The sequence below is a fragment of the Hemitrygon akajei genome, chromosome 7 (genome assembly GCF_048418815.1).
Source record: "Hemitrygon akajei chromosome 7, sHemAka1.3, whole genome shotgun sequence".
Classification (NCBI taxonomy): domain Eukaryota; kingdom Metazoa; phylum Chordata; class Chondrichthyes; order Myliobatiformes; family Dasyatidae; genus Hemitrygon; species Hemitrygon akajei.
The window spans coordinates 66796525-66821202 of NC_133130.1; the positions used below are offsets into that span (position 1 = coordinate 66796525).

A 24678-nucleotide genomic window follows, 5' to 3' on the forward strand; every position below is an offset into this window, starting at 1 on the left:
TCCTGTCAGCTCCGTAGAGCAAAGCTGTTATTCATAATGAAGCATGTCAATCGATTCTTAAAAGAGCAGCGCACAAACCTTGTGTTAAGTACATCATGGGCTCATCCCTCCCCTCTCTGGTTGTATCTGCAGGAGGCACTGCCTCAAGAAGGCAACGTCGATCATCAAAGACTCCCACCATCCACCAATGTCGTCTTTTCATAGTTACCATTGGGCAGGGAATAGACAACCCAGGAGACCCACACCACCACGTTCAAGAACAGCTACTTTCCTTCAACCATTTGTTTCTTGAAGAAACTGACTCAACTCTAATCACTACAGTTTAACAATACTAAAACCACTTTGATGGTACGTACCTCAGGACTCACACCACCAGGTTCAGAAACTGTTACTACCCCTCAACCATCAGGCTCTTGAACAAAAGGGGATAACTACACTCATTCTAGTTCTGGTGTTCCCACAGCCAACAGTCTCACTTTAAGAACTCTTTACCTTGTTACTTCATGCTAATTACTTATTGTTATTTATTTATATTTGCATTTGCACATTGATCCTGTTTACAGTTACTGTTCTATAGATTTGCTAAGTATGTCCACAGGAAAAGAATCTCAGAGTTGTATGTGGTGAAATGTATGTACTCTGATAATAAATTTTACTTTGAACTTTGGACTTTAACCTACTGACCCTCAATCTATAAAACATCTTACATTCAGAAGGCAAGAATATTCTTCAATGTGGTTGACTCTCTTGTCTACCAGAATTGGTGAACCCTTGCATATTGGAAATTTATATTTTTGGGAAATTTCCCAAATGTAAATACAATTGTTTTTATCTTCATTCACTACACCAAATAAATCAGTATATTCCCTTACAGTATATCGACCATATTAATGCTTCATTTTAAACACTGTATCTGCAAAACATTTGGATTGTGCTCCTTTCCAAGTTCTTCACAGAGGCTGCAGTGAGCTTCACTTTGTTCCTCTGCACATGTACTCCTTGCAGGTTGACAATATTCAAATGGAGCAAGGGCTCGAATGAAAATATCTCAATCTTTCTCAACAGGAAACCTCTTTTTCTGCTTTAGTTCTTACCCTGAAAAATACATAATCACCTTACAAACACACTGCTGCTGTGGGTAAAGGAAACAAACGTTTTGGTCCTAGAAATATTTCACAACACACAGTGCAAAAACTGAAATCCTAATCTTAACCTTATAGCTCTTCAACTGCAAAAGTAATAATTAGAAAAAAAGTAAATAGGAAAGAATTTTTGGAGGAATGTTGTTTAAGTAGGTGGTCAGGTTGTCAAAGTACCTAAAACAGCTAATTACAAAAAGGAAGTAGAAAAGACTCAGCCTATTGTAAACATCAAAGGTAAAAGTGAATCTTCATGATCTTTTCTTCCTCCCCAGCTCACTTTCCTGTTTCCACCACCACCCACTTCACCCCAACCCCCTCCCCATTCTGCAGCTGTTGGCTGCTCTTTAAATGATTGGTGTCAAAGTTGCCTCCTCGCAGCCCATAAAATTACAGTGAATCATCATGGGAAGGTGTCAGTATTTTTTGATAAGTCTTCTGTTCTCTACCTCTCCCACTGAGCATTTGACAATGGCAGCTTGTTTGAAGATGAGACCTTCACATTCAGAAAATGCCCCGTGCCATCACAAGGAGGCAGAGGTAGGTGCTGGCCTTCACATTAAACTAGTTTAATGACAATGCTTATCCCTACCAACATTTTCAGATTGCAAGGTTAAACTCATCTGTTCCTTTTAAGATAGCTGAGACAGAATTCAAAGCAGCAAATGCAGTCTGAAATTATCCCTACGTTAGATGGCGTTGAAGCAATCATTGCTTTCAAAGGGCTTTCGTCGTGCGCTCGCAGATTCAATACAGACAGAGCTGGGGACATGGCTGGGCTGCAGTTTCAGTTAGAGAAAACACCAAATTATAATTGACTGGTAGCTCATGCTATCTAAATTGCATAACGAATGAATATGTTGCAGACTACCAGTGAAAGCACAGCCTCAGTCGCGCGTCACGGAAATGTCAGTCACACAGAAGAAAGGCAAGCTGCACGAGGTAAAGTGGGGGACCTGACGGGCCTCTTCATTGCTGTTCCAGCTGGCAAAGGCCAAGAGCAAGGCTGTATTCCTGCCCTCATGCCAGGGGTACGATGCACAGTAAATGGAAACTGATCAAAGAGGAAGATGATCAAAGCTCAACAGAAGAGAATTTAAATGTCACAATGCAGATCCTTCAAAATAAAGATAAGCTGCCCATACTCTCTTGTTTATAACCTACAGAATACTAGTTCTGATGTAGGGCCTGGTGTAACTGGTGAAATTAAAGGGTTGTAAAGCAAACATGAGGGGCTTTAATCTGCATTCAGGTTGGCCCAACCAAATTAACATCAATGTCGAGTAACTGACTAGGAAGCAGGCTACGTAGATCTAGTTTTGTGCGAAAAGGTCAATTGATAACTTTGTTGTAAAAGAGCTCAAAGACCACAATAAGATGGAATTTTAGATCAAGTTTGAAACTGACACCTTCTGATAGGGAAAACGAAACAATGAAGTTATGGGTTGCAGGTCATCAGGGGGTGGATCGGGGAAATGCATTAAAGGGTGCCTGATGCTTTAAAAGGTGTGACAGTGGAGAGGTAATGCCAAGCATTCAAATAAATAATGCACAAGTCACAATGGATAAATATTCGTTTAAGGTTCAATGGCACAAGAGAAAAATTACACTCATTCCGATGGGAAGCTCGTTGAAGGTGAGGTGTTGCACTGCAGTAGGAAAGGCTGAGAGTTGAGAAGAGTGTGGATGTAACATTCTCCCTGGCTTGAACCCAGTATGGACTGGCTTTGGTCTGTGGTGCATTCCCTGATTATTCAATTTCTGAGTGCAGCTGGATTTGAAAAATGCCTCACGAGTAACAGAGGTAAAGGCATTGGGAGTCAGAAAAGCCACATACAGTGCTTAAGATGGTTGGAAATGAGGATGCCCATCAACTCCATGCCGATCGTTGCCATCTACACTAATTCCATTTGCCTGCATTAGGACCATATCATTCTCTGTCTTGTCTCTTTGTCATCGATAATCTCACTTGGACTGTACACACGGCTTTGTGGTAAAAGAAAAGCACAACAGCATCTCTTCTACCTCAGGCAACTGGTAAGTTTGGTATGGGCCCCCAAATCCTCAAGGCCTTCTACAGGGTTCACCATTGAGAGCATACTGACCGGCTGGTATGGGTGCAGTGCACCAACCTTGATCGCTGGGCACTGCGGAGAGTGGTACGGACAGCCCAGTGCATCTGTGGATGTGAACCTCCCTGCACTGAGGACATTTATATCAGCAAGTGCAGAAAAAAGGCCTGGAAGGTCATCGGGGACACCAGTCACCCCAACCATAAACTGTTTCAGCTGCTTCCATCTGGCAAATGTTACCACAGGATTAAAGCCAGGGCATACAGGATACGGGACAGCTTCTTTCTGCAAGCCATGCAAAAGAGTCATAATGCAAAGAGTTTTACTCCCTCACGTTTTGAGATGGATGTAAGATCGAATTTAATTTTAAATTCAAAATTCGAAATGCCTCTTAAATGTCGTAATTGTATCTGACTCTGTCACCTCCTCAATTCCAGATATCAACCACTCTTTGAGTAAATCCTTCAAAGTGCAAAAGTTCAAAGTAGTATATTTATTTTCAAAGTATGTGTAGATATTACAACCTTGATATTTGTCTGCTTACAGGCAGCCACAAAGCAAGAAACCTGAAAGAACCCAATTAAAAACAAACACCCAATGCATGTAGAAAGAGAAAAAAAACCACAAATCATGCAAACAACAGCATTCAACAGCATTCAAAACCAAATTGAGTCCATGGACCCGAATCCCAGAGCAGCTGGAGTAGGCCCGTAGCCTCGGTCTCAGTTCATCATATAGTGGGGCAAATCATTGCGAAGCTCACAAACACAAAGCGCCACAGAGAATATAGTAAACATTTGCAAGAGTGAACAAAATCAGTCTGATCCTTGCCTCTGGTTCCAAAACCCTGCCTTTCTCATCTATCTGGGCCAGCACTTAAATCGTCCAAACACTGGGTCGTGTCCCACACTAAGGCCCAGGCCCTGCTGCAGTGATACGCTCGGGGTCTGTCTCACAGCCCAGCTAAAAGCCATTCTTGACCTTTCCAAGTTGGCTCAGCGCTGATTCAACCTTGCTCCTGGTTCAGGTGGACAGGCATCAAAACTCCTCTGGCTCAGCTCTTCTCTGAATTGCTCACTTCAACTCCAGCTCTGACTCGGAGTTTGCAATGTGCCACTATGGGCCATCCATCTAGTCAGCTTCGCCTTTGCTCGCCGCTTCATTGTTTGTGGTGATAATTTACCACAATGTACCTCAGAAAAAGTGTTATTAATAATGTTTTTAGTTGAATTTCTTGCCTTTTGAACTACCAGTAAGCTGTCGCCTGACTTCAGTACTGCCGTTATAAACCAAAGGTCCATTTTAAGTCTCCTAACTCTTACCTTAAATCAATGCCCTCTTGTTTTTGATACCTCTACCATGAGAGGAGATGCCAGAAAATAACAATTTAAAGTAAAAGTAAAATAAAAAGGCAGATTCTGGAAATCTGAAATGTAATCAGAAATCCAGTAAATACTCAATAGATCAGGCAAAACCTTTCGAAACATTTTGGTCTGCTGGCTACTTTATCACTTTCCTATAGCGTATATAACATTTTAGCATTTTGGCTTTAATGAAAGGAATGCACTAAAGGGTGTGAACACTTCAGGCTACTTGAAAGAGGATAAATTTAAAGTATAAGGGGTATGTGGCTCAGCTCTGGTTCACTTATCCTTGCCTGCCCAACACTGGTTGAACACCCAATTGTGGAATGACTTAATCAAAGCATACAATTCAAGAGTAATCAGTACAAATGCTTTCTTTCGCTCTTTCCAGCTTTTACTTATTGTAAAGGCAGCTGAAAAATGCAAGGCTTGGATTTGTTTTGTGACAGGTGATTCTAGCCTGGCTCTCCTATAAATCTCCACTGTATATTGATTGCAAAACGTATCCAGGCTGACTTCTGATCTGTCAGCCACCCGTAGCTGGCCAGTGAGCAATGCATCTTGCCGTCACACTGACAGTCAGGCCCACACTTTGTTTACCGACTCCTCTACAGGCTCCAATGTAACCCAGCTTCTGAAGGAATGAGTTGACTTTGACAGCAGCATGTGAGAAAGTATACTCAAATAAATCCATCCATCCCAGAATGCTCACTTAGTTCAATGATGCTGCAAACTGCCCAAGATAGTGATTTTTCATCACCCTTCAGATTTTCTGTTGTTTGCTTTTGGGTTTTGCAAATGTATTACTTTGGGTCAGAATGCAACGTGTTAATGGTCTTTCTATCATGAGCGCAGAGAGGAATGCCTAACATTAGATGTTCCTTATTCACAATGAGCATCCACCTCCCTCCTGTGAGTTATAAAAAGGCAAGGCAAGCAGAGTTTCTAGCACCTGCGCACTTTAGGTGACAGCAATTAATTAGCTGGAGAGGAAAAGGAGTATTAATTCTAACACTGGGCGGTGTATCTGCTACTGAAAAACACAGCTAAATAGAGGTAGTGGGCCTGTGGGTTTGGCACCTACCTTGGGAAACATTTGCTCAGATTCTTCATGCACTTTCCTTTGTTTACTCTTGGTATGGTTTGTATGTTGCAAGGATGGCAATCTTGGAAGCTCGGTCTGCAAAGAATGTGAATGAATGATAAATCCGGTTAACTGTTTGTTAACTTAAACTTCAAGCTGTGATCATTTAACTCCCTTTAAGAGAATGCTGTAAAAATCACAAAATCTCACTTTTTGCAATTTGGAACAGCTCTACTACCTTAATTAAGCTTAAGTTCTTAAGAAGATTAAACACATAAGAGTAGGCTCAAAATCCCATTTGAAACACTGATTAAAAACTGACATTATTATAGGAACTTCAGTTTCTTAAGGTTGTAAAGCTTTTGATGGTCCAGTGGATAAATGCAGATCTGGTCTGTGCTTTCCAGTACCTACATCCCTAATCTGTCTTTCCCTAAACTAGGCAAAGTGAGGAATGCAAGACCAGAGTTCAAATTTGCTGCTTTGTCCAAGGTCAATGATCCATTTTTCCTTATGACATTGAGTTTATGACAGGTCACAGAGCTGTCCCATTCCTCTTGTAATCTATTTCCCTCATATTCCCAACAACTTCCACACATACTTCTATTTACCAGTGCACTATGGACAATTTTTACAATGGCCAATTCACCTGCCAACCCACAGCTCTTTGGGATCTAGAAGGAAATGGGGCACCAGGAGGAACCCACAGGGTCACAGGGAGAATGTGCAAATTCCTCAGTGGCAGTACCAGAAGTCAAGATTGAACCAGTTCACTGGTGTAGTGCCTGTAACAACTCAACTCTTCCAGTATTGAGGCTAGCATAATGTTGCTACTGGAAAGTACCAACTGCAATGATCACGAATACAAATAAAAGGGGGGAAAAAGGAGAGGCACATGAACCCGAAGCTTCGAAACAATTAGAACCAGCAGTTAATTTTTTTATATATAAAGTCTACTTTTGCACAATGCAGCCACAAAGAACACTTGCTACAAATAAATTTAAATGTCCTACATGTAAATATGATTTACCGTCAGTTATCCCTTCTCAATGGAAATCCCTTACACCACTCAGTTTGTGCTCTTAGTTATAAATTGAGCATGGATAGATTTATTTTGCTTCAGAATTGGTTGATATGGTGCAAAGAGTGAATACAGAAATACGGGATGTTTCCTAGAAATATCCATCCAGGTCCCAAGCCATAGTGATAGCACCGATCACCAATATTGTTAGCAGGAGCAAGTTGGCTGTGGATATTGTTCCAGCAGTTGGTAAGCGTTCTGCATTTTAAACATTTCACACCCCTAAAAGTACGACCTCTGAGACACAAAACTTGAGTTAATGGAAAATGTACAAGCATATTTTTTAATTCTGTTAATTTCAGGCAGTTGAAAACCATGTAACATCAAAATATATGAAGAAATAGTTGCTGTAAACAAGAAATTTGTTTTCCTTTAAAAGCAACAGCAAAAAGGAAATGAATGGAAAATGTAAACTAGTCATGGGAACCTGGAGCAGGAAGAAACCATTTGGCATCTGCCATTCAGGAACAGTGGGCTGATCGTGGAGCCGCGGACTCATTTTCCACAGAAACAGATACTGCAGCGCACTGTGTTTGTGCTGAAATATTCTGCACCCACTTACACCAATCCTAAACATTTCCATGTTCCATCAACTCTCCCAAATTCCACAATTCACCTGCACTAATTGATCCAAGCAGCATGTCTCTGGGATGTGGGAGGCACCCCACACTGTCACAGGGAGAATGGCCGAGACTGTGAAGTAGCAGCTCTATCAGCTGCAGTACTTGCTGAAAACTTTCAACCACAGCACTTTCTTTCCCAATTCCCTTCTCATGATTTCCTTTGTGCAAAAATAAAACAACTTCAGTATTAAATGTATTCAGTTACTGAGCACTGACGACGTTATTTTTGAATATGCATTTGATTGATATATTGTAAAGATCACTTTTCCCATATACGTAAATACTAGGTTTGTAATCGTGTGTTATCTGCCCCATTGAACTGTGAGTAAATGTTACCAACTACCTTGAACTTAGCTTCTATTCCAGCAGACATTTTGCACTGACCAGCCAAAGTGTGTCCACAATGGAGTGAGCAGTATTACTGGGTGTTAGCTGCATAGCTCAAAGACTGCTCTGAGAGGTATCACATCATTAGCAAGCTCCTCAGAACTTTAAAGTCCTGTTCTTAGATCAGCTCCAAACTGGATTAAACTGGAAAAGGATCAGTAGAGATTTAAGTTAGGAAATTGGGAGAAAAAAGGCAATGATACATTTCTGCCACTTCCCTCTGGTCTGCACCTCAGAAAGGTGAGCTAAAGATGTGTTACTTACACTTCATAGAATGAAGTTAATTTTCTTGTGCACAAGTGACAATATTTTTTTGTCAGAGCTGTGCTCTGCTTTTGTCACCAGTGTAATTGCTACAAGGACACAGGAAATAATTAGATGCAGGAAAACCTAGCTGACTTTGTTTTCCCTCACTGTCCCTGGATCAGGAGCATCTGGGTCCTACTGTGGCCACGGTCCAGTTGAATAACTGCATACGCACCTTTGCCTTTTGCGTGTGATCTTAACCCTGAGTCGCCATCTCCCTAGTGAATGTAAAATATGTGATGCCAAAACCTGAACGAGAAAAGGTGAGCATTCACAGTGTCCTTGCCAATACTTATCCCTCATTCACCATTTCTGAAACAGAATGACGGTCAGATTCATACTGCTGATTGTGGGAGCTTGCTGTGCCCCATACTGGTTGCTCTGTTTCCTATACATCACTATAGTTCAGAAGAACCTTTTGGATGCTAAGTGCATTCTAACCTCAAATACTGTCTTACTTTTGGAGTCCAGCTAAGAGCTTCCCACTCATCAACTGCACCTTGAGCATAGAGTCAAACAATGAAGACCAGAAATGGATGAAACAGTAATTCAGGAGTAGCAGTGTTGATGGGAGGTCATCAGCCTGAAACATTAGCTCCCTCTGTAGATGGTGCTGACCTAGTGAGGATTACCAGCTCCGTTACTTCCCTCAGAGTCTGAATTCTGGTGCTAGCTTTAGTTCAGCCTTCCTGACAGAGAATAGGTTTATGCTCAGCAGGACAAGGTGCACACGTCTAATTCTGAACTCTTAGTATATAATCCCATAATGTATTTCGCAGAGAATTTCACTGCTCATATTTATATGGCTCTTTGCTACATAGCTAACCCCTCTGCCATCTACAAAAATCTGTCCTTCACCAGGCAGACAGCTGACGGACCCATTTGAACGCTTGTGTCTACCTAGTACTAAGTTTCTCTACAGTGTGTACAAAGGTCAACCTCTGATTATTTCTTTTTCTGGGGCCTGCTCACCTTACTTTGCCATCATTATCAGATATTCTTGCTAAAAAAAACCCCAGCAGGCTCCCTTTGGGAATTAGTGTGTTCCCAGCACATCACCGGTGTGCTATACTACACTCTCCTTTTGGCTTTCTATTGTTGAAGCATGGCTGACTATAAATCACCAGCTTCCATCCCCACCCCTGGCACCCTCTCTCCCCACACTCCAGCAAAAGGTGAGCAATGGAGGAAGTAGTGAAGAAAAATGTTGAAGGGAATTTGGAACCTTAAAATTAGCTGCATGCTCCCATCTGCAGTTCACCTTGCACATACCAGGAGAATTTCTTAGCCGGGGCTGCAGAGCTGAAATAGAATGTCCTGCCACTAGTCAGGCATGTTTGTCATTCAGGCAGTGAGAATTCACACCAATAAAGTAGTTGTCAGCACAAGTCACTGGCACCTTTTCCAATCCCTGCCTCTTTTTTTACCCCTTTCTAATTTCAACTAGACAGATATCCGCAAGAGTAACACACTCTTCCTAACATGATACGTGACCGCACTAAGTAGAGTTAGATAGTTATTGAGAAGTGTAACAAAAGACACTGCCAGCTGGTTTCTGGTAATTAAATGTTAGCTTCCAAGGTATGCCATAGCTATTAATTTGTCACAACGTACGGTATCAAAGAAAAATATCACGGGGTGCATAGTCTTCAAACTGATGCAGATGTTACAGTGGATTGCTGCCAATGAAGACGCTGTGACTGCTGCCAGCATCCACATCAGCACATATGATTTGCTATATATGGTCACATACAGTGGGATGTTGATGAATTGCAGATCCTGCAAACTGGGACATCTCCCCTCAGCTTCTGATTTCCAAATTTTAAAAAACCCTGCCCACTGAGCTTTTCTCATAAATTATCCAGTCCCGGAAAAAAAAGCCCTAATATCTTCTCTGCACCCTTCATACCTTTCTGGAACTGGTGACCAGACCCATGTATTTAACACTGGCTGAGGAATAACCAATGCTTGAGCTTTAGTTCATTGGACAATGGGAAAATTATTCTATTTCCTACTTACCCATCTCAGCTACCTCTCTATCTTCTTACAGGGGTCAGTGAATATGCATTCCAGTGCATATATATAACTCTCAGATAATTTACCTACTCTGCTTACATCATGCTGAATATTTCACACACTTTCCTCAGTCAAATCATCTTGTATTTATTCAGGACAAAATTATAGTAGCTATTTAGAGATTACTTGCAGTTTCACCCACAGGCTATCTGGTTTCTCACTTGCAATAATCCCACATTGCTCTTTATGTATTTATGAAAATAACCTTTGTCCTTAACTTGTTTTTATCTTTAATGCATATTCTTTGCTATTTAATTTCCCCCTTAATTCCGGCCCTCCTGTTCTGTAAACTTTCATAGGCTTTCTATAGTTGGCTTCTGGATTTCCAAAGCTTCATTCTCCCATTATCCGACACTCTGTAATCCTCAATGTCTGGAGAGAGGTAGGTCTAGGCTTGTGAGTACATTTTCTCCTTGAAGAATGACTATTCATTATCTCCAGTTATGGCTTTTTATCTCCTTATCTTCTGGAGGAATATGTAAGAACCACCTTTTTGTTGTTCTTCAGTTTCACTCACATGGCCCCCTCTGATGATCTTGCTATGTCCCTCATAACTTTATTTACAAAACATTGCAACCCCTTCACATTTGTACACCACTCCCCAACTCTGCACCTCATCCGCAAATCCTGTTACCAGGACTGTTGAGCTGTCATTCCAACCCTTCTGTCAGCCATACCTCAATGATAACTACATCTTCCACCTGGAGCCTTCTTTTCAAGACGCCTGCCCAGATGTTTATCCTTTAAGCACCTCTTTGCTTCCCTTACTGCTTTTGAAGTCCTCCTTTTCCGTTTTCTAGCTCCATGTTATAACCATTCAGGAGCTCTTCTTGCCTACATCACTGACCACCAGCATCAAGCTAGACCATTAAGCAGTCACGCTGCACCTAACCTCATTGCAGCCTTGGTTTAAACATGGACAAAAGAGCTGAACTCTACAGAGGAAGAGAGAATGACTGCATCTAACATCAGGACAGCATTTGCTCAAATTTGGCATCATGGAGCCCTGGATAAACCAGAGTCAAACCCCCCCCCCGCCCCCTCCTGCTGGCTGAACCATACCGGGCACAAAAGAAGATGATTGTGGTGGTTGGAGGTCAATCATCTTAACCACAAGACATCTCTGCAGGAGTTCATCAGAGTAATGACAAGGCCCAACCATCTTCAGCTGCTTCATCAAAAACATCCCTTCAGTCATAATGTCAGAGGTACGGATGTTTGCTGATGATTCCACAAGGTTCAGCACCTTTTATAATTCTTCAGATGATGAAGCAATCCAAATTCAAATGTAGCAAATCCCGGACAATATCAAGCCTAGGCTACATGATCACAAGGTCAATTCATACCAACAAGGACTGTGCATTGACCATATCCAACAAGTGAAAATCCTTGCTGTGTCTGTGTACAACTACATATCAATTAAATAAAAGCACGCACGCAGGAGATGGCTTTAACTGGTATACTCATACTGCAGCGAGAGAGAGAACAATGTGCATGTGTAGACAACACCACATGTGCAGACAACAGATCAATACATAGTGTTAAGGGAGGGGGAGGGTCATTGCCCTAAAAGAAACAGATCCATACATTACACTTCCTCCCCTTTTAGCTTAATGTAATGCAACACAAAACTGTATATGTACAAAGCATTCAATTGTCCTTTGGTAAACCCATATTCCAAATAAGCATGCTTTCACAATAATAGTCAATAGGTTTCAATAGGAACATTTATTGTCAGAGAAATGTATACAACATACATCCTGAAAGTGTTTTTCTTCACAAACATCCATGAAAACAGAGGAGTGCCCCAAAGAATAAATGACAGTTAAATGTTAGAGCCCCAAAGCCCCTCCCAGTTTCCCCTCCCTCGCACCAGCAACAAAGTGATGATCCCCCCTCCCCCACCAGCAAGAAAGCATCTGCACCCTCCATCAAGCACTCAAGTGTGCAGCAAAGCATCAATAAAGACAAAGACTTGCAGTACCCAAAGACTAATCGTTCACCCAGTAATTTGACATACCACAGGCTCTCTCTCTCTCTCCCTAATAATGTTTCACAGTGAGAGGGGAGACATAACAAAACAAGTCGCCGATTTATGGTGTTAAAAGTGTGTTGCGTTGCTTTTTCCCAGCTCTGTGCCCAAGAATCTCGGGTCTCTGGGCACACAGCCGGCAGCCAGCTCATTGCTTTTGATCTTCTGTGTACTCCCACGACACACCAGTTTTCTGCAGCGGCACCGGCCTTGAATCCACCCACCTCCAGAGCAACGAAAATCTGGCACCCTGAAGTCTTCCAGGCCGTGTCCTTGGCATTTCGAAAAGTGGCCGGTCACGAGGCCCTGAGAGTGGGTCCCATTCCTGCAAAGAACCTAAGTCAGTGTGTAACTCCAGGTCAGGGTCTTCAAAAGAACCCTGAAAAGGGGAAAAAAGGATATTAAAGATAGAAATAGAGCTGTTTCCAAAGAATCAAGCAATGGAATCACAGTTAGGCGCCATCATCCTAAGCTCCGCCCTCATGAGTTTGTCCATAACTAACTTCACAGTTCTAAAGGTTCAGTCTTTTGGGTGGTGCTCTGCTTCCTGTGGAGTGGCATCAGGTTTGGCAGGTGTCCTGTCATTGATAACGTTTTCATCATGCCCCTGGGCCTGTGGAATGGCATCAGGTTTGTCTAAGACAACATTCTCAGCTTCTGTTGTCACGTTGCTGAGAGTGACATGACCCTCACTGAGAGGCAAGTCCAATGACTGTAATGTGTCCATCTTGTTGTATGCAGTTGACTCAGGTGTGTTCTTCAGTTGAGCATCCACTAGCTGGTTCACATGATGTCTCCATGTCTGATCTTCAACATCCACTGTGTACATCAGTGGTCCAGTTCTTGTAGCTAAACTACTGGGTGTCCACTTGTCTTCTCAGTAATCATGTGCTAGGGATTTCCTGTCCAATCTCTTCATGGAGATTTTCTAATGCTCTGGTGTGCAGTTTATCGGGAACCACAACATGAGGTCCACACATCCACATTCTTTGACATACTGACAATTGGTCTTGTCTCACTGAGAACTCTGTAAAGTTACCACGAGCTGGCCATGCTTGCATGGTGATTTCATAGACTTTTGACAACGTCGGGTCATTTCTTGTTTCCCTTTGTAACTGGTCCACTAATGCAGTGTGGAAAACTTCTGCTGTGTCACAGCATGAAGATGTTTCTTCTTCAGTTGCCAATAGTGGAAGATGTGACAAGCCATCAGTGTTACTGTGTTGTTTGGTACCCTTGAAATCTATGTCATAAGACTGGGCTCCTAGAAATAGTACCCAACACTGTAACCAGGTATCAGTCATCACTGGAATTCCCTTCCTCGGATTGAAAATGTACGCAAGGAGCTGGTGATCTATCACTAGTGTAAACTTTTGTCCATAGAGGTAGTGGTGGAACTTCTTTATTCCCCATACCAGACTAAAGGCCTCCCAGATGATCTGTTCATAGTTGCAATCTGAGCTCATCAGTGATCTTGAAGCAAACACAATCAGGCATTCAAATCCATCTTTCATAATGTGTGGCAAAATGGCTCCAATGCCATAAGGGGACACATCATATGCCAGTCTGATGGGCAGCGAGCGACGGGTCATAATGTGTGAGCAGTTCATTGGACGTCCTTAGTCTGTTTGTTTCCTTGAATGTTTTTTCACATCTTTCTGATCATTCTCACTTTGTTCCTGTCTGCAACAGTGCATTCAATGGGTGCAGCACTGTAGCAATGGTGATAGAAACCAGTGGTTGTAATTTACAAGGCACAAGTATGAACTGAGTTGAGACACATTTTCTGGTTTGGGTGACTATAGCACTGCTTCAGTCTTCTCTTGTGACTTATGTAAGCCATGCTTTTCAATGACAAGTCCACAATATGAGATATAATTCTTGAAAAACTCACATTGCTTTCTCTTTGCGCACAGACCATACTCTCTCAGCCTGGTAAGCACTTTATCAAGGTTCTGGAGGTGCTCTTCAACATTTTTGCCAGTCACGATGATGTCATCAGGTAACGTTGTGTTCCTTGGATATCTTGGAGCACTTGGTCCATTTCTCTTTGCCAAATTGCTGGAGCTGATGTGACACCAAAGACATGAAGATTATACTGTCCCTTGTGAGTGTTTATTGTGAAGAACTTCCTGCTTGACTCCTCAATCTCCATTTGCAAACAGGCTTGTGACAAGTCAATCTTTGAAAACCTCTCCCTGCCTGCCAAAGATACAAAAATGTCTTCTATTTGTGTCAGGGGATACTGCACAGTACGATTGATGCTCACTTTGAAGTCCCCGCATATACGAATGGCTCCGGCCTTCCCTTTCTTGGTCACTGGGACAATGGGCGTGGCTCAATCACTCTGCTTAGCCTTGGAGAGAATTCCAGATGCCTCCAAGCTCTTCAGTTCAGCATCCACTTTAGGACATAGTGTGTAAGGCACTGGATGTGCTTTTTCATTCAGTTCAATTCTGGCCTTCATGCCTTTGAGTTTACCAATCGCTTTTCAAACACTTTCTTGTTAGCGTTAAGCAGCTGTGCCAGTCTCTGGTTAGTGCTACCATTTGGGCTGCTGTTGCCTGTTGATGTCACACTGAAAGCTTTGATTAAGTGCTATTCTAGTTGGATTTTTCTCAACCATTCGTATCCAAAAAGTGTTGGCCCTCCACTTTTCAATGCACAAAACTCTAATTGTTCTGTTTGGCCTCCATATGTCTCATTTACCTTCAGCTTGCCTTGGGGGACACTTTTTCACCTGTGTAGGTCCTTAGCATCATTGAGTTCTTCTCTAATGGTATCTTAGAAAACAGTCTGTTGTCAGCCTCTGGAACTATGGACAAAGCTGACCTTGTATACAGCTCCATCTTTAGTTTTACACTAGATGCATCTATTGTGATCCAAATGATTTTGTGATCTGCTTCAGATATACTATGCAGTTCTAGGCATGACAGTTCACCTTTGTCAGACTCTATGTTGTCAGATTCTGTTTTACATTCGGTAACTTTATGCATTTGTTTAGTTTTGTGTTTGGGACTTTTCACTCGGTTGTACTTCTTGTCTGCCTTCACACTCTCTCTATGTGACCTTGTCTTTCTGCAGACCTTTTCTTTGAACCAACAATCGTTTGTGTCATGGAAGGGTTTGCCACATTGATAACATTTTTAGCTTTTTGGACCATTCAGGGACATTTTGTGCATTTCACATTCTAACCTCTTTTTCTATAGTTCTGCTGCATTCTTTGTTGCAGTCTCCAATGATATTGCAATGATCAATGCCCGTTCTAAGGTTGGGTCTCTTTTGGAAAGTAGCCTCTTTTGAGTCACAGTACTGGGAAAAATTGCGCAGTTCTGCAATGTATTCAGAAATTCTTTCATCTTTTGACTAGTTCCTTCTGTAAATTTAAATCTCTCAGCTATTACCAGTGGTTTAAGGCTCAAGTGATTTTGTAAAATTGCAACAATTTTGTTGAATGTCTTGCTTGCTGGCTTTTCAGGGGTTACTAAGTTGCGTAAGCGACTGTACGTTCTTGAGCCCATTAAGCTAAGTGTAGGGGCTTTCTTTCACTCCTCCACGTTGTTCGCTTTAAAATATAGCTCAACCCTCTCAATATACGACTCCCAACCTATCAAATCTGATATCAAATGCTATCAAATCTGTCAACTTTCCCAACTGAAGCATTAATACGTTATTTTCACTTTAAATTCAGTGCGTCTTTCACTATTACTCACCTGTCCTTCGGCTTTCTTGTGTTTTTTAACTCTCACTGTTTTGTCCTGTTATGGTTGGTACAGATCATGATATTCTCTGATAGTTAGGTTTGTACTCGTTGCTAATTTGTTCTGTCTGTGCACAACTACATATCAATTAAATAAAAGCATGCATGCATGAGATGACTATTCACATTGCAATGGGAATGAGAGACAGTATGCATGTATAGATACTGTAATAGCACATGCTCAGACAACAGATCAATACATAGTGCTGGGGGGGGGGGGGAAGGTCATCGCTCTAAAAGAAATAGATCCTTACATAAAATCCTGACATTCAATGACTTTACCAAGTTCAAGTTTATTGTCAGTATGATGGAGTTTGAGTCGTTGCTGCCAATTCAAACTGACTTTCTGTCAGTAAGTCAAAGATCCAGTTACAGAGAAGTGTTGCGTCCCAATGAGGACAGTTTACCCTCCAGCCTCTGAGGGATGATCTTATTAAACGCTGAGCTGAAGTTGATGAATGACATCCTGGTGTTTGAGGCATCATTTTCTAGGTGGGACAGGATGGAGTGGAGGGCCGAGGCTATCACATCATCTGTGGACTGGTATGAGTGGTAGGGGAAGTGGAATGTAGCTGTAACATGCGATTTTATATGATTCATTACCAGCCAAGCAAAGTACTGAATGTTGAAGTCAGTGCCACTGGGCAGTAATTGTTTAGACAAGTTGCCATGGCTCTCTTGGGCACCACAAGCCATGAAGCCTGCAGGGACAGATTACGGTTTCAGAGAGATATTAAAGATGGCTGTTAAGACTTCTCTTAGCTGGACCACATAGTCCCTCGGCATCTGATCAGGTATGTTCTCCAGCCCTGCAGCTTTGCATGGGTTTACAGGGTAGCCAGACAGGGTTCCTGTTCCTCAAGAAGAGAGAGGGTTTTCCTCGAAGTCACATCATTCAATGTGTCAAATTGTGCATAGAAGGCATTCAGCCTATCAGGGAGGGAGATGTGCTGTCGTTGATGCTTTTGGAATCGGTTATGCTCGTATATCTTCTTACATGCGCTGCATGTCCCTGGTGTCATAAAGATGTCTGTGTATTTTCCGTGAGTACTCATGCTTTGCCTTCCTGCTGTCATGGGACAGTGCAACTCTTGCTGACCTTAGAATCATCCTGATCCTTAAGCAATGCGCGATGATCTGCCGTCAGCCATGGTTTCCTGTTTGCCCCGACAGTGTCTAGTTTAATCATGGTAATGTCTTCAGTGCACTTTCCCACCTAACCAGTCACCGATCTTGCATATCCACCAGCGTTGACATGATAATCATAGGTAGCTGCCTCCCTGAGTATACTCCAGTCCGTGCTTTCAAAGCGGTCCTGCAGTGCTGAGGTGGCACCTTCTGGCCAGGTCCTGATCTCCTTGTGAACTGGTTTAACCAGGGGTCTGTATGCAGGGATTAGCAAAATGGATATGTGGCCTGAGTATCTGAGGTGAATGTGAGGTGCAGCCTTGTCGGTTGCACGAATGTTGGTATAAACCACATCTAATATATTCTCTTCTCTGGTTATGAAGTTGACATGCTAGTAGAACTTCAGCAAGATTGTTTTTACCAACATTAAATACCCTAGTTATCCATATGCGGGGGTGTCCCATTGACTAGAAACTGAACTCGAGTAACATATATATGATGTGGCTACAAGAGCATGTAAGAGGCTCACAATCCGCCAGTGGATTACTCACCTCCTACCTCCCCAAATCCTGTCCGCCATCTACAAGGCTTAAGACAGGAGTGTAGAGTAATATCGTACATTCACTTGGATGAGTTCAGCTTCAATAGCACTCAAAAAGCTTGACAGAAGATAACAGCCCCCTGTCCACTCACTCCATCACCAACACATAGTTGCAGCAGTCTGTATCGCCTACAAGGAAACATTGCAACAACCCACAGAGATATCACCTTCTAAAGCCTTGACAAGGATAGCAAAAGCAAGGGGGCACTGACACCTGGAAGTTGCCTCCAAGTCACATGCCATCTTGACTTGAAATATATTGTTATTCCTTCACGGTCAATGAGTCAAATTCATGCAACTCTCTCCCCAGCTGCATTGGGAGCATACCCACAGGTCCATGGAATGCAGCAATTCAAGGGAGCAGCATGGTAGTATAGATGTTAGCGTAACACCAGTAGCAAGATCGGGGTTCAATTCTCGATGCTGTCTGTAAGAAGTTTGTATGTTGTCCTGTGACCACATGGGTTCCTTCCAGGTGTTTTGGTTTCCTCCTTCATTCCAAAGATGAATTGTTTGGGTTAGTAAGTTGTGGGCGTGCGATGTTGGCATTAGAAGTGTGGTGACAGCTGCGGGCTGCCCCCAGCACATCTTGGACTGTGTTTGTCATTGGAGCAAAACAATTCATTTCACTGTATTTTTTCATGTTTCAATATATATGCAACAAAAAAAGTGAATTTTATTGTTTCTTATGTTGGAACCTTGAGCACATCATCCTGAAATCACATATGAGATTCACAGAAGAGCTCCCTCAAATTCCCTAACTATTAATTTCCCTATTGGTATTACTCTCTTGACCCTTCCTCTTCCTAACTTGTCCAGCTGACTCTCCCTACACTTGACCCTAGATATACTTCTCAAAGATGGTCTCTAGACTTCCAGGTTAAACAGCATAAACTGAGCTGACCTGATACTTTTTTAATTGAAGTGATGTTCTCAGATAACAGCTTACCCCCATGGACTGCTTTAGCAAAATTACTATTTTTAGGATTTGCTCTAACATCTTTAGGACAATGATGAACTGTTTTATCTTTTGTTCTTCCTCTCCTAAAGAGAAAATTCCTTGTTACTTTCCACCATGCACCTGTGAACTATTTCTCTGACTCGAGTTAAATTGATAGTAACAAGGAATGAGCCAAGATCTGTTTGTCCTGGGACAGACAGAGTAAACAGAGGCCCATGTGGCCTACCTTAGGCAGGAGGTCGGATGAAAGGCCTGCCTGGCCCCCTCACTGTTTGGTGACATTCTCAGTAATCTTCACAGCATTGGAAGCAATTACAAAAATCAGCTGAAAGTACTCAAAGGAGATTTAATGGTCAAATTGTGTCTGACCAAACTTCTAAAGGTTATGGTGGATCACAGATCTTAAGACAGGATGTATATATGGACTAACAACAAAGGTAATGATAAATACTCTATCAGTAAGCACCCTCTTTGCCTGCAACAAAGGTGAGACAAATCATCAAGAATAGATGGAATCTAAAATGTATTTCTTACAGCTAGATACACAGCAGCAACAAAATCCCATGAAATTTAAATCTATTACTCTTCTTGATCCTTCACAAAACATTCTAAACAGCTCAAGGGTCTGCATAGTCTTCAATAACTTTCACATTCTCTTTCCCCACCATTCTTCATCTCCCTCTCTGTTTGCAATTTGACTATCAGTTAAATTACTTAAATTAAGTGCATTACTGTTGCACTTAACAGTGTAATAACAATGCACCTCAGAAAGTGATTCATTGGTTGTGACACATTTGGGATCTCTTGAAAAATATAATCAGGTAGTTTTCTGCTAATCACCTAAATGTCTTTGCTGTGATACTCTGGTCTCTGATACCAAACCCAAGACTGGAAACACAGGCAGCTACAAGTATTTTGGCCAAATGAGTCCAATCACATTCTCATACCCTGAGCATGAGTTAGTACTAAGAATTCCCAGATCTCGATTCCTTTTTTTGTCTAATGTGCTGGACATCCCCAATGAAATCCTGCAGGAAAATGAATTTAACATATTGTTAAGCAACTTACTGCACTAACCATTATATGATCAATCAAGTTACCAGGAGAGCCCCCTCCTTTACTCTGTGCATCATTGAAAAGGCTAACCCACTGAGGATGAATTTGTTCCTGGGTTTTCTGTTGCCTTCAGCTCCTTAACTTCATGGCTAAATTGTGCTGTGAGATTGCATAGCTGGAAGGACTAAAATCCTGCAAATGGTTTTCCAAAACTGCCCTATGTAAGTATTGCGTACAGTGCTGGTCACCTCATTATGCGAAGGACGTTGAGGTTTTGGAGAGGGTGCAGATGAGGTTTACCAGGATGCTGCCTAGAGGTTGGACAAACTTGGGTTATTTTCTCTGGAGTGCCGAAGGCTGAGCGGAGATCTGATAAAGGTTTATAAGATTATGAGTAGCGTAGACAGTATCTTTTTCCCAAGGTTGAAATGTCTAATACCAAAGGGCAAGCGTTTAAGGTGAGAGGGTGTAATTTCAAAGGAGATGTGAGAAGCACAACTTTTACACAGAGGGCGGTGGGGTCCTGGAATGTGCTGCCTGGGGTGGGGTGGGGTCGAGGCAGATACATTAGGGACTTTTAAGAGACATTTAGATAGGCACATGAATGTGAGGAAAATTGAAGGATATGGATATTATGTAGTCAGAAGAGATCAGTTTAGATGGCTCTTTGATTACTACTTTAATTGGTTTGGCACAACATTATGGGCCGAAGGACTTGTTCCTGTACTGTCTGTTCTATGTTCTATAACTTCAATTTCCATACACTTATGATAAGTAATTGGGAAATTCTCTTTGTGACACTCTGACCACATTTGTCAACTGCTGAGCGATGAAGGCCTGCAGCTAAAATGCACGGGAAGCTCAAATGTGAAGTATCCCTCTGATGCCACACAGGTGCATTTGAGAACCCTGATCCTCTATTACCTGCCTCTTGCTTGTGTTTTCCAACCGGAATGGCTGAATTCACTGATCCTTTGTTACTGTGCTCAGGGGATGAGGCAGAACATTGCCTCTACAAGGGGGTGACTGACAATTCAATTTATGTCCCCTTCAAACTTGACTCCACTCTTTGAGAAAAAAATCAGAATGGCATGCTTGATAACTGAGCTCAAATGATGAATGCCACAGACTTTTAGACCTCAGAGTCCACATACATAAAGGGTAACATAAAACCAAAACACGGCAGGTTGTCAAAATCTGAAATAAAGAGACAAAAGTTTGATGGAATGTCATCTACCTATTAGCTCTGCATCTCTCTCTGGAGATGGTGCCTGGCCTCTTGTGTAACTTGGCTTTAGTTTCAGATAAGATGGAATGCATCTGCAACTTTTATTCTCTGCACATTGGGTGTTAGACAGTCTTCTTTATATATACAAGTGCCTATAAAAAGTATTTCCCCCAGAAGTTTTCATGTTTTATTGTTTTACAACATTGATCACAGTGGATTTAATTTGACCTTTTTGAAAAGTCTCTTTTGGTCAAAGTGAAAATAAATTTATAGAAATTAGTCTAAATTTATTACAATTATTAAATACAAAATAATTGATTGCATAATTACTCAACCCCTTCAATTCAGTATTTAACAGTTGCACCTTTGGCAGCAATTACAGCCTTGAGTCTGTGTGGATAGGTCTCTATCTGCTTTGCACATCTGGACACTACAATTTTTCCCCATTCTTCATTAAAAAAACTGTTCCAGCTCTGTCAGCATTGCATGGGGATCATGAGTGAACAGCCCTTTTCAAATCCAGCCACAAATTCTCAATTGGATTGAGATCTGTACTCTGACTTGGCCACTACAGGACATTAACTTTATTGTTTTTTAAGCCATTCCTGTGTAGTTTTGGCTTTATGCTTGGGGTCATTGTTTTGCTGGAAAACAAATCTTCTTCCAAGTTGAAATTCTCTTGCAGACTGCATCAGGTTTTCCTCTAGGATTTCCCTGTGTTTTGCTGCATCCACTTTACCTTCTATCTTTACGAGCCTTCCAGGGCCTGCTGCTATGAAACATCTCCACAAAATCACACACCTACCACCATGCTTCATGGTTCAGATGGCGTTTTTGATGATGTGCGGTGTTTTCTTATGCCAAATAGCGTTTAGTCTGATCGTCAAAAAGCTTAAATTTGGTTTCATCAGACCATAGAACCTTCTTTCAGCTGACTTCAGATTCTCCCACATGCCTTCTGGCAAATTCTAGCAAAGATTTCATGTGAGCTTTTTTCAACCGTGGCTTTCTCTTTGCCACTCTCCCATAAAGCTGTGACTGGTGAAGCACCCGGGCAACAGTTGTTGTATGTGCGGCCTCTTTCATCTCAGCCACTGAAGCTTGTAACTCCTGCAGAATTGTCATAGGTCTCTTGGTAGTCTCCCTCACTAGTCCCCTTCTTGCACAGTCACTCAGTTTTTGAGGATGGTCTGCTCTAGACAGACTTACAGCTGTGCCATATTCTTTCCATTTCTTGATGATTGACTTAACTGTACTCCAAGGGATATTCAGTGACTTGGAAATTTTCTTGTATCCATCTCCTGACTTGTGCTTTTCAATAAATTTTTTGTGGAGCTGCTTGGAGGGTTCTTTTGTCTTCGTGGTGTAGGATACTGACTACCAGTAGGTTCCAAATACGTGTGCATTTTTACTACAATCAATTGATACACTTTGACTAACACAGTGATCTCCATTTGACTAATTATGTGACTTCTAAAGCCAATTGGCTACACCAGTGATGATCTGGTGTTTCATATTAAAGGGGATGAAAAACAATTATTTTGTGTTTTATATTTGTAATTCATTTAGATCACTTTGTAGAGGTTTATTTTCACTTTGACAAGAAGAAGTCCTGCCCTGTTGATTAGTGTCAAAAAAGCCAAATTAAATCCACTGTGATTTAATGCCATAAAACAATAAAATGTGAAAACTTCCAATCGGGGTGAATACTTTTTATAGGCACTATATATAGAGGGTATTTTGGGTTATCAGTTTCGTGGCTATCTGTTAAGAGACAAATCTCAAGATCGTATAATGTATGCATACTTTGATAATAAACATACTTTGAACTTTGATATTGAAGTTTTTTGCTGTCAAAACCATTTGGATAAATTGCCCCACTAATTGAAATGGCTATGCACCACCACACAAGAGAATCAAGAAAGTTTTATTCAGTTCCTTCCATTCTAAACTGTCACATTTGCCAAATTAAGCCACAGGCCTGACTCCTGCTTGGGCACTTCCATTAATTCCCCCTAGAGACCAAAGAGTTTGTTTAGCTGAAGAATATGAGAGTTTTGGGTCATGGGAATACCACCAGTGGACTGCTGTATAAGGACCCTCTCAAAATCTCCTTGAAAGGGTTCAACATCCCCACTTCCATGGGAATGGCTGGCCCACGACAATGAAGAAGGGGCATTCAGGTCCACTGATAATCTTGAATCTGATACACAAAGATGCAGAAGGCATGTATCAACTCCAAAACTACCCATTCACTCTGTCAAGTGTCTGCTGTTCCAATCAGTCTGTGGATCCTACGTTTCCCTCGTTAATCACCTCGGACTATCCTTGATCCCAAGAGGTTGCTTAAAAAGGAGTATGCAATTCAACTCTCCTTAGGTAAAAAAGTTAAAATCGAAATCTTCATTTATAAGTTGTTCAAATTATTCAGACAGATCTTTCTGAATTATGTTGTGCAAAGTTATATGTCGATTAAAAAATTTAATCATGGAGTCAGCGAGTTAACTCATCCTTATCATATTCCCCATTACAGATCAGAATGTGTTGCACATGGATCATCACTGCTTCATATTGCAGTCCTATGAATATATGGATTAATTTCATTACAATATTATTCCTAACTAAGCAATTACAGAAAAAAGTCAATACAAAGAGAATTGCAGGGAAAAAAGTTTTTCACTTTTAAATTTAAAAGAGAAAAATATAGATATATGTAAATAATTACAATAAGAAAAAATCAGGTTAATGTAGAAATCACATAAAGCAAGATAGGTTTAAGAGGTTAAGATGTATCATTTCTGAGCAAATCAAACACTAAAAAGGAAAAAATCTGCCAGTTTTATTCTATTAATAGAAAAATTATGAATATAACAATTTATTAAGTATAATTTACATTTAGAGAGATGCTGTTTCAGAATAAGTTCCAGAACAAGTACATAGCATGCAGGAAAAAACAAGAGTGATGAGTCTACTATCACAAGATGTTCAGTAATTTTCTTCCAGATGATGCAGTACCCAAAGAAAGAATGTGCCCTGCAAATTAAACCTTTAACTGCCTTCAGCAATCTCCTGACAAACAGGGTTAAGAAATATTGCCACGTCTAGCGTGTTGGAAGACTGATGTTTAAGTCACACTGCTGTGTGAAGCGCCCAACCCTCTCCAGTTCTTCATCCAGGGCACAGCTGCTGGCCTGTACACAAGAGCACCGAAGCTGAGAGTAACCTGGAGCTGGCGTAACTTCTATCAGCCATTCCTCAACTTGCTTTTCTCACCAAATAAGCTTCACTTCCCTCAGTACCAGAAACAATTGAAGAAAAGGTTACAAGTTCTTAAGAAATTATGATAAAATGTGTAAATTGGAAAATTGAAGATTTATTCATGCATTTTTAAAAATAAAGATAATATTTGAAAAATAAATACAGTATTGGTGAGTGAGAATTGCTTTAGCTTGCAAAAAGCAACCTGCAATTTATTGCAGATATACTGTACATTCTATCCAATAATGGACCTTTAAAAATATCTATTATTCCTTGCAAAAATGATTTACAGAGAGCATGAAATCCCTGTTATTACCATCTTTTATTTTCCTTTAAAACTTCCATTATTTAGGTTGAAGCCATTCATTCATCCATTTTGCAAAAGGAAACCAAAGGTCTCTTTGTTTTCTCCGCGGTGTCTGCTCTGGCACCAGCACGCACAGAGTGCACGATTGTGTAGAGCAACGTTGACAGAATGCTGGGGAACTCAGCAGTCAGGCACCGTCCATGGAAATGAACAAA

The 24678-nt window shown here is 41.4% G+C and overlaps 1 protein-coding gene across 1 annotated transcript in view; it reads right to left on the bottom strand.

Annotated features, from left to right (window-relative positions):
- LOC140730127 (uncharacterized) overlaps positions 1–24678 on the bottom strand; it is a 153234-nt gene that overhangs the window by 54770 nt on the left and 73786 nt on the right. The window contains exon 8 of the mRNA XM_073050261.1: positions 5660–5755. Within this exon, the coding sequence (XP_072906362.1) occupies positions 5660–5755 (96 nt within the window). The remainder of the gene's footprint in view (positions 1–5659; positions 5756–24678) is intronic.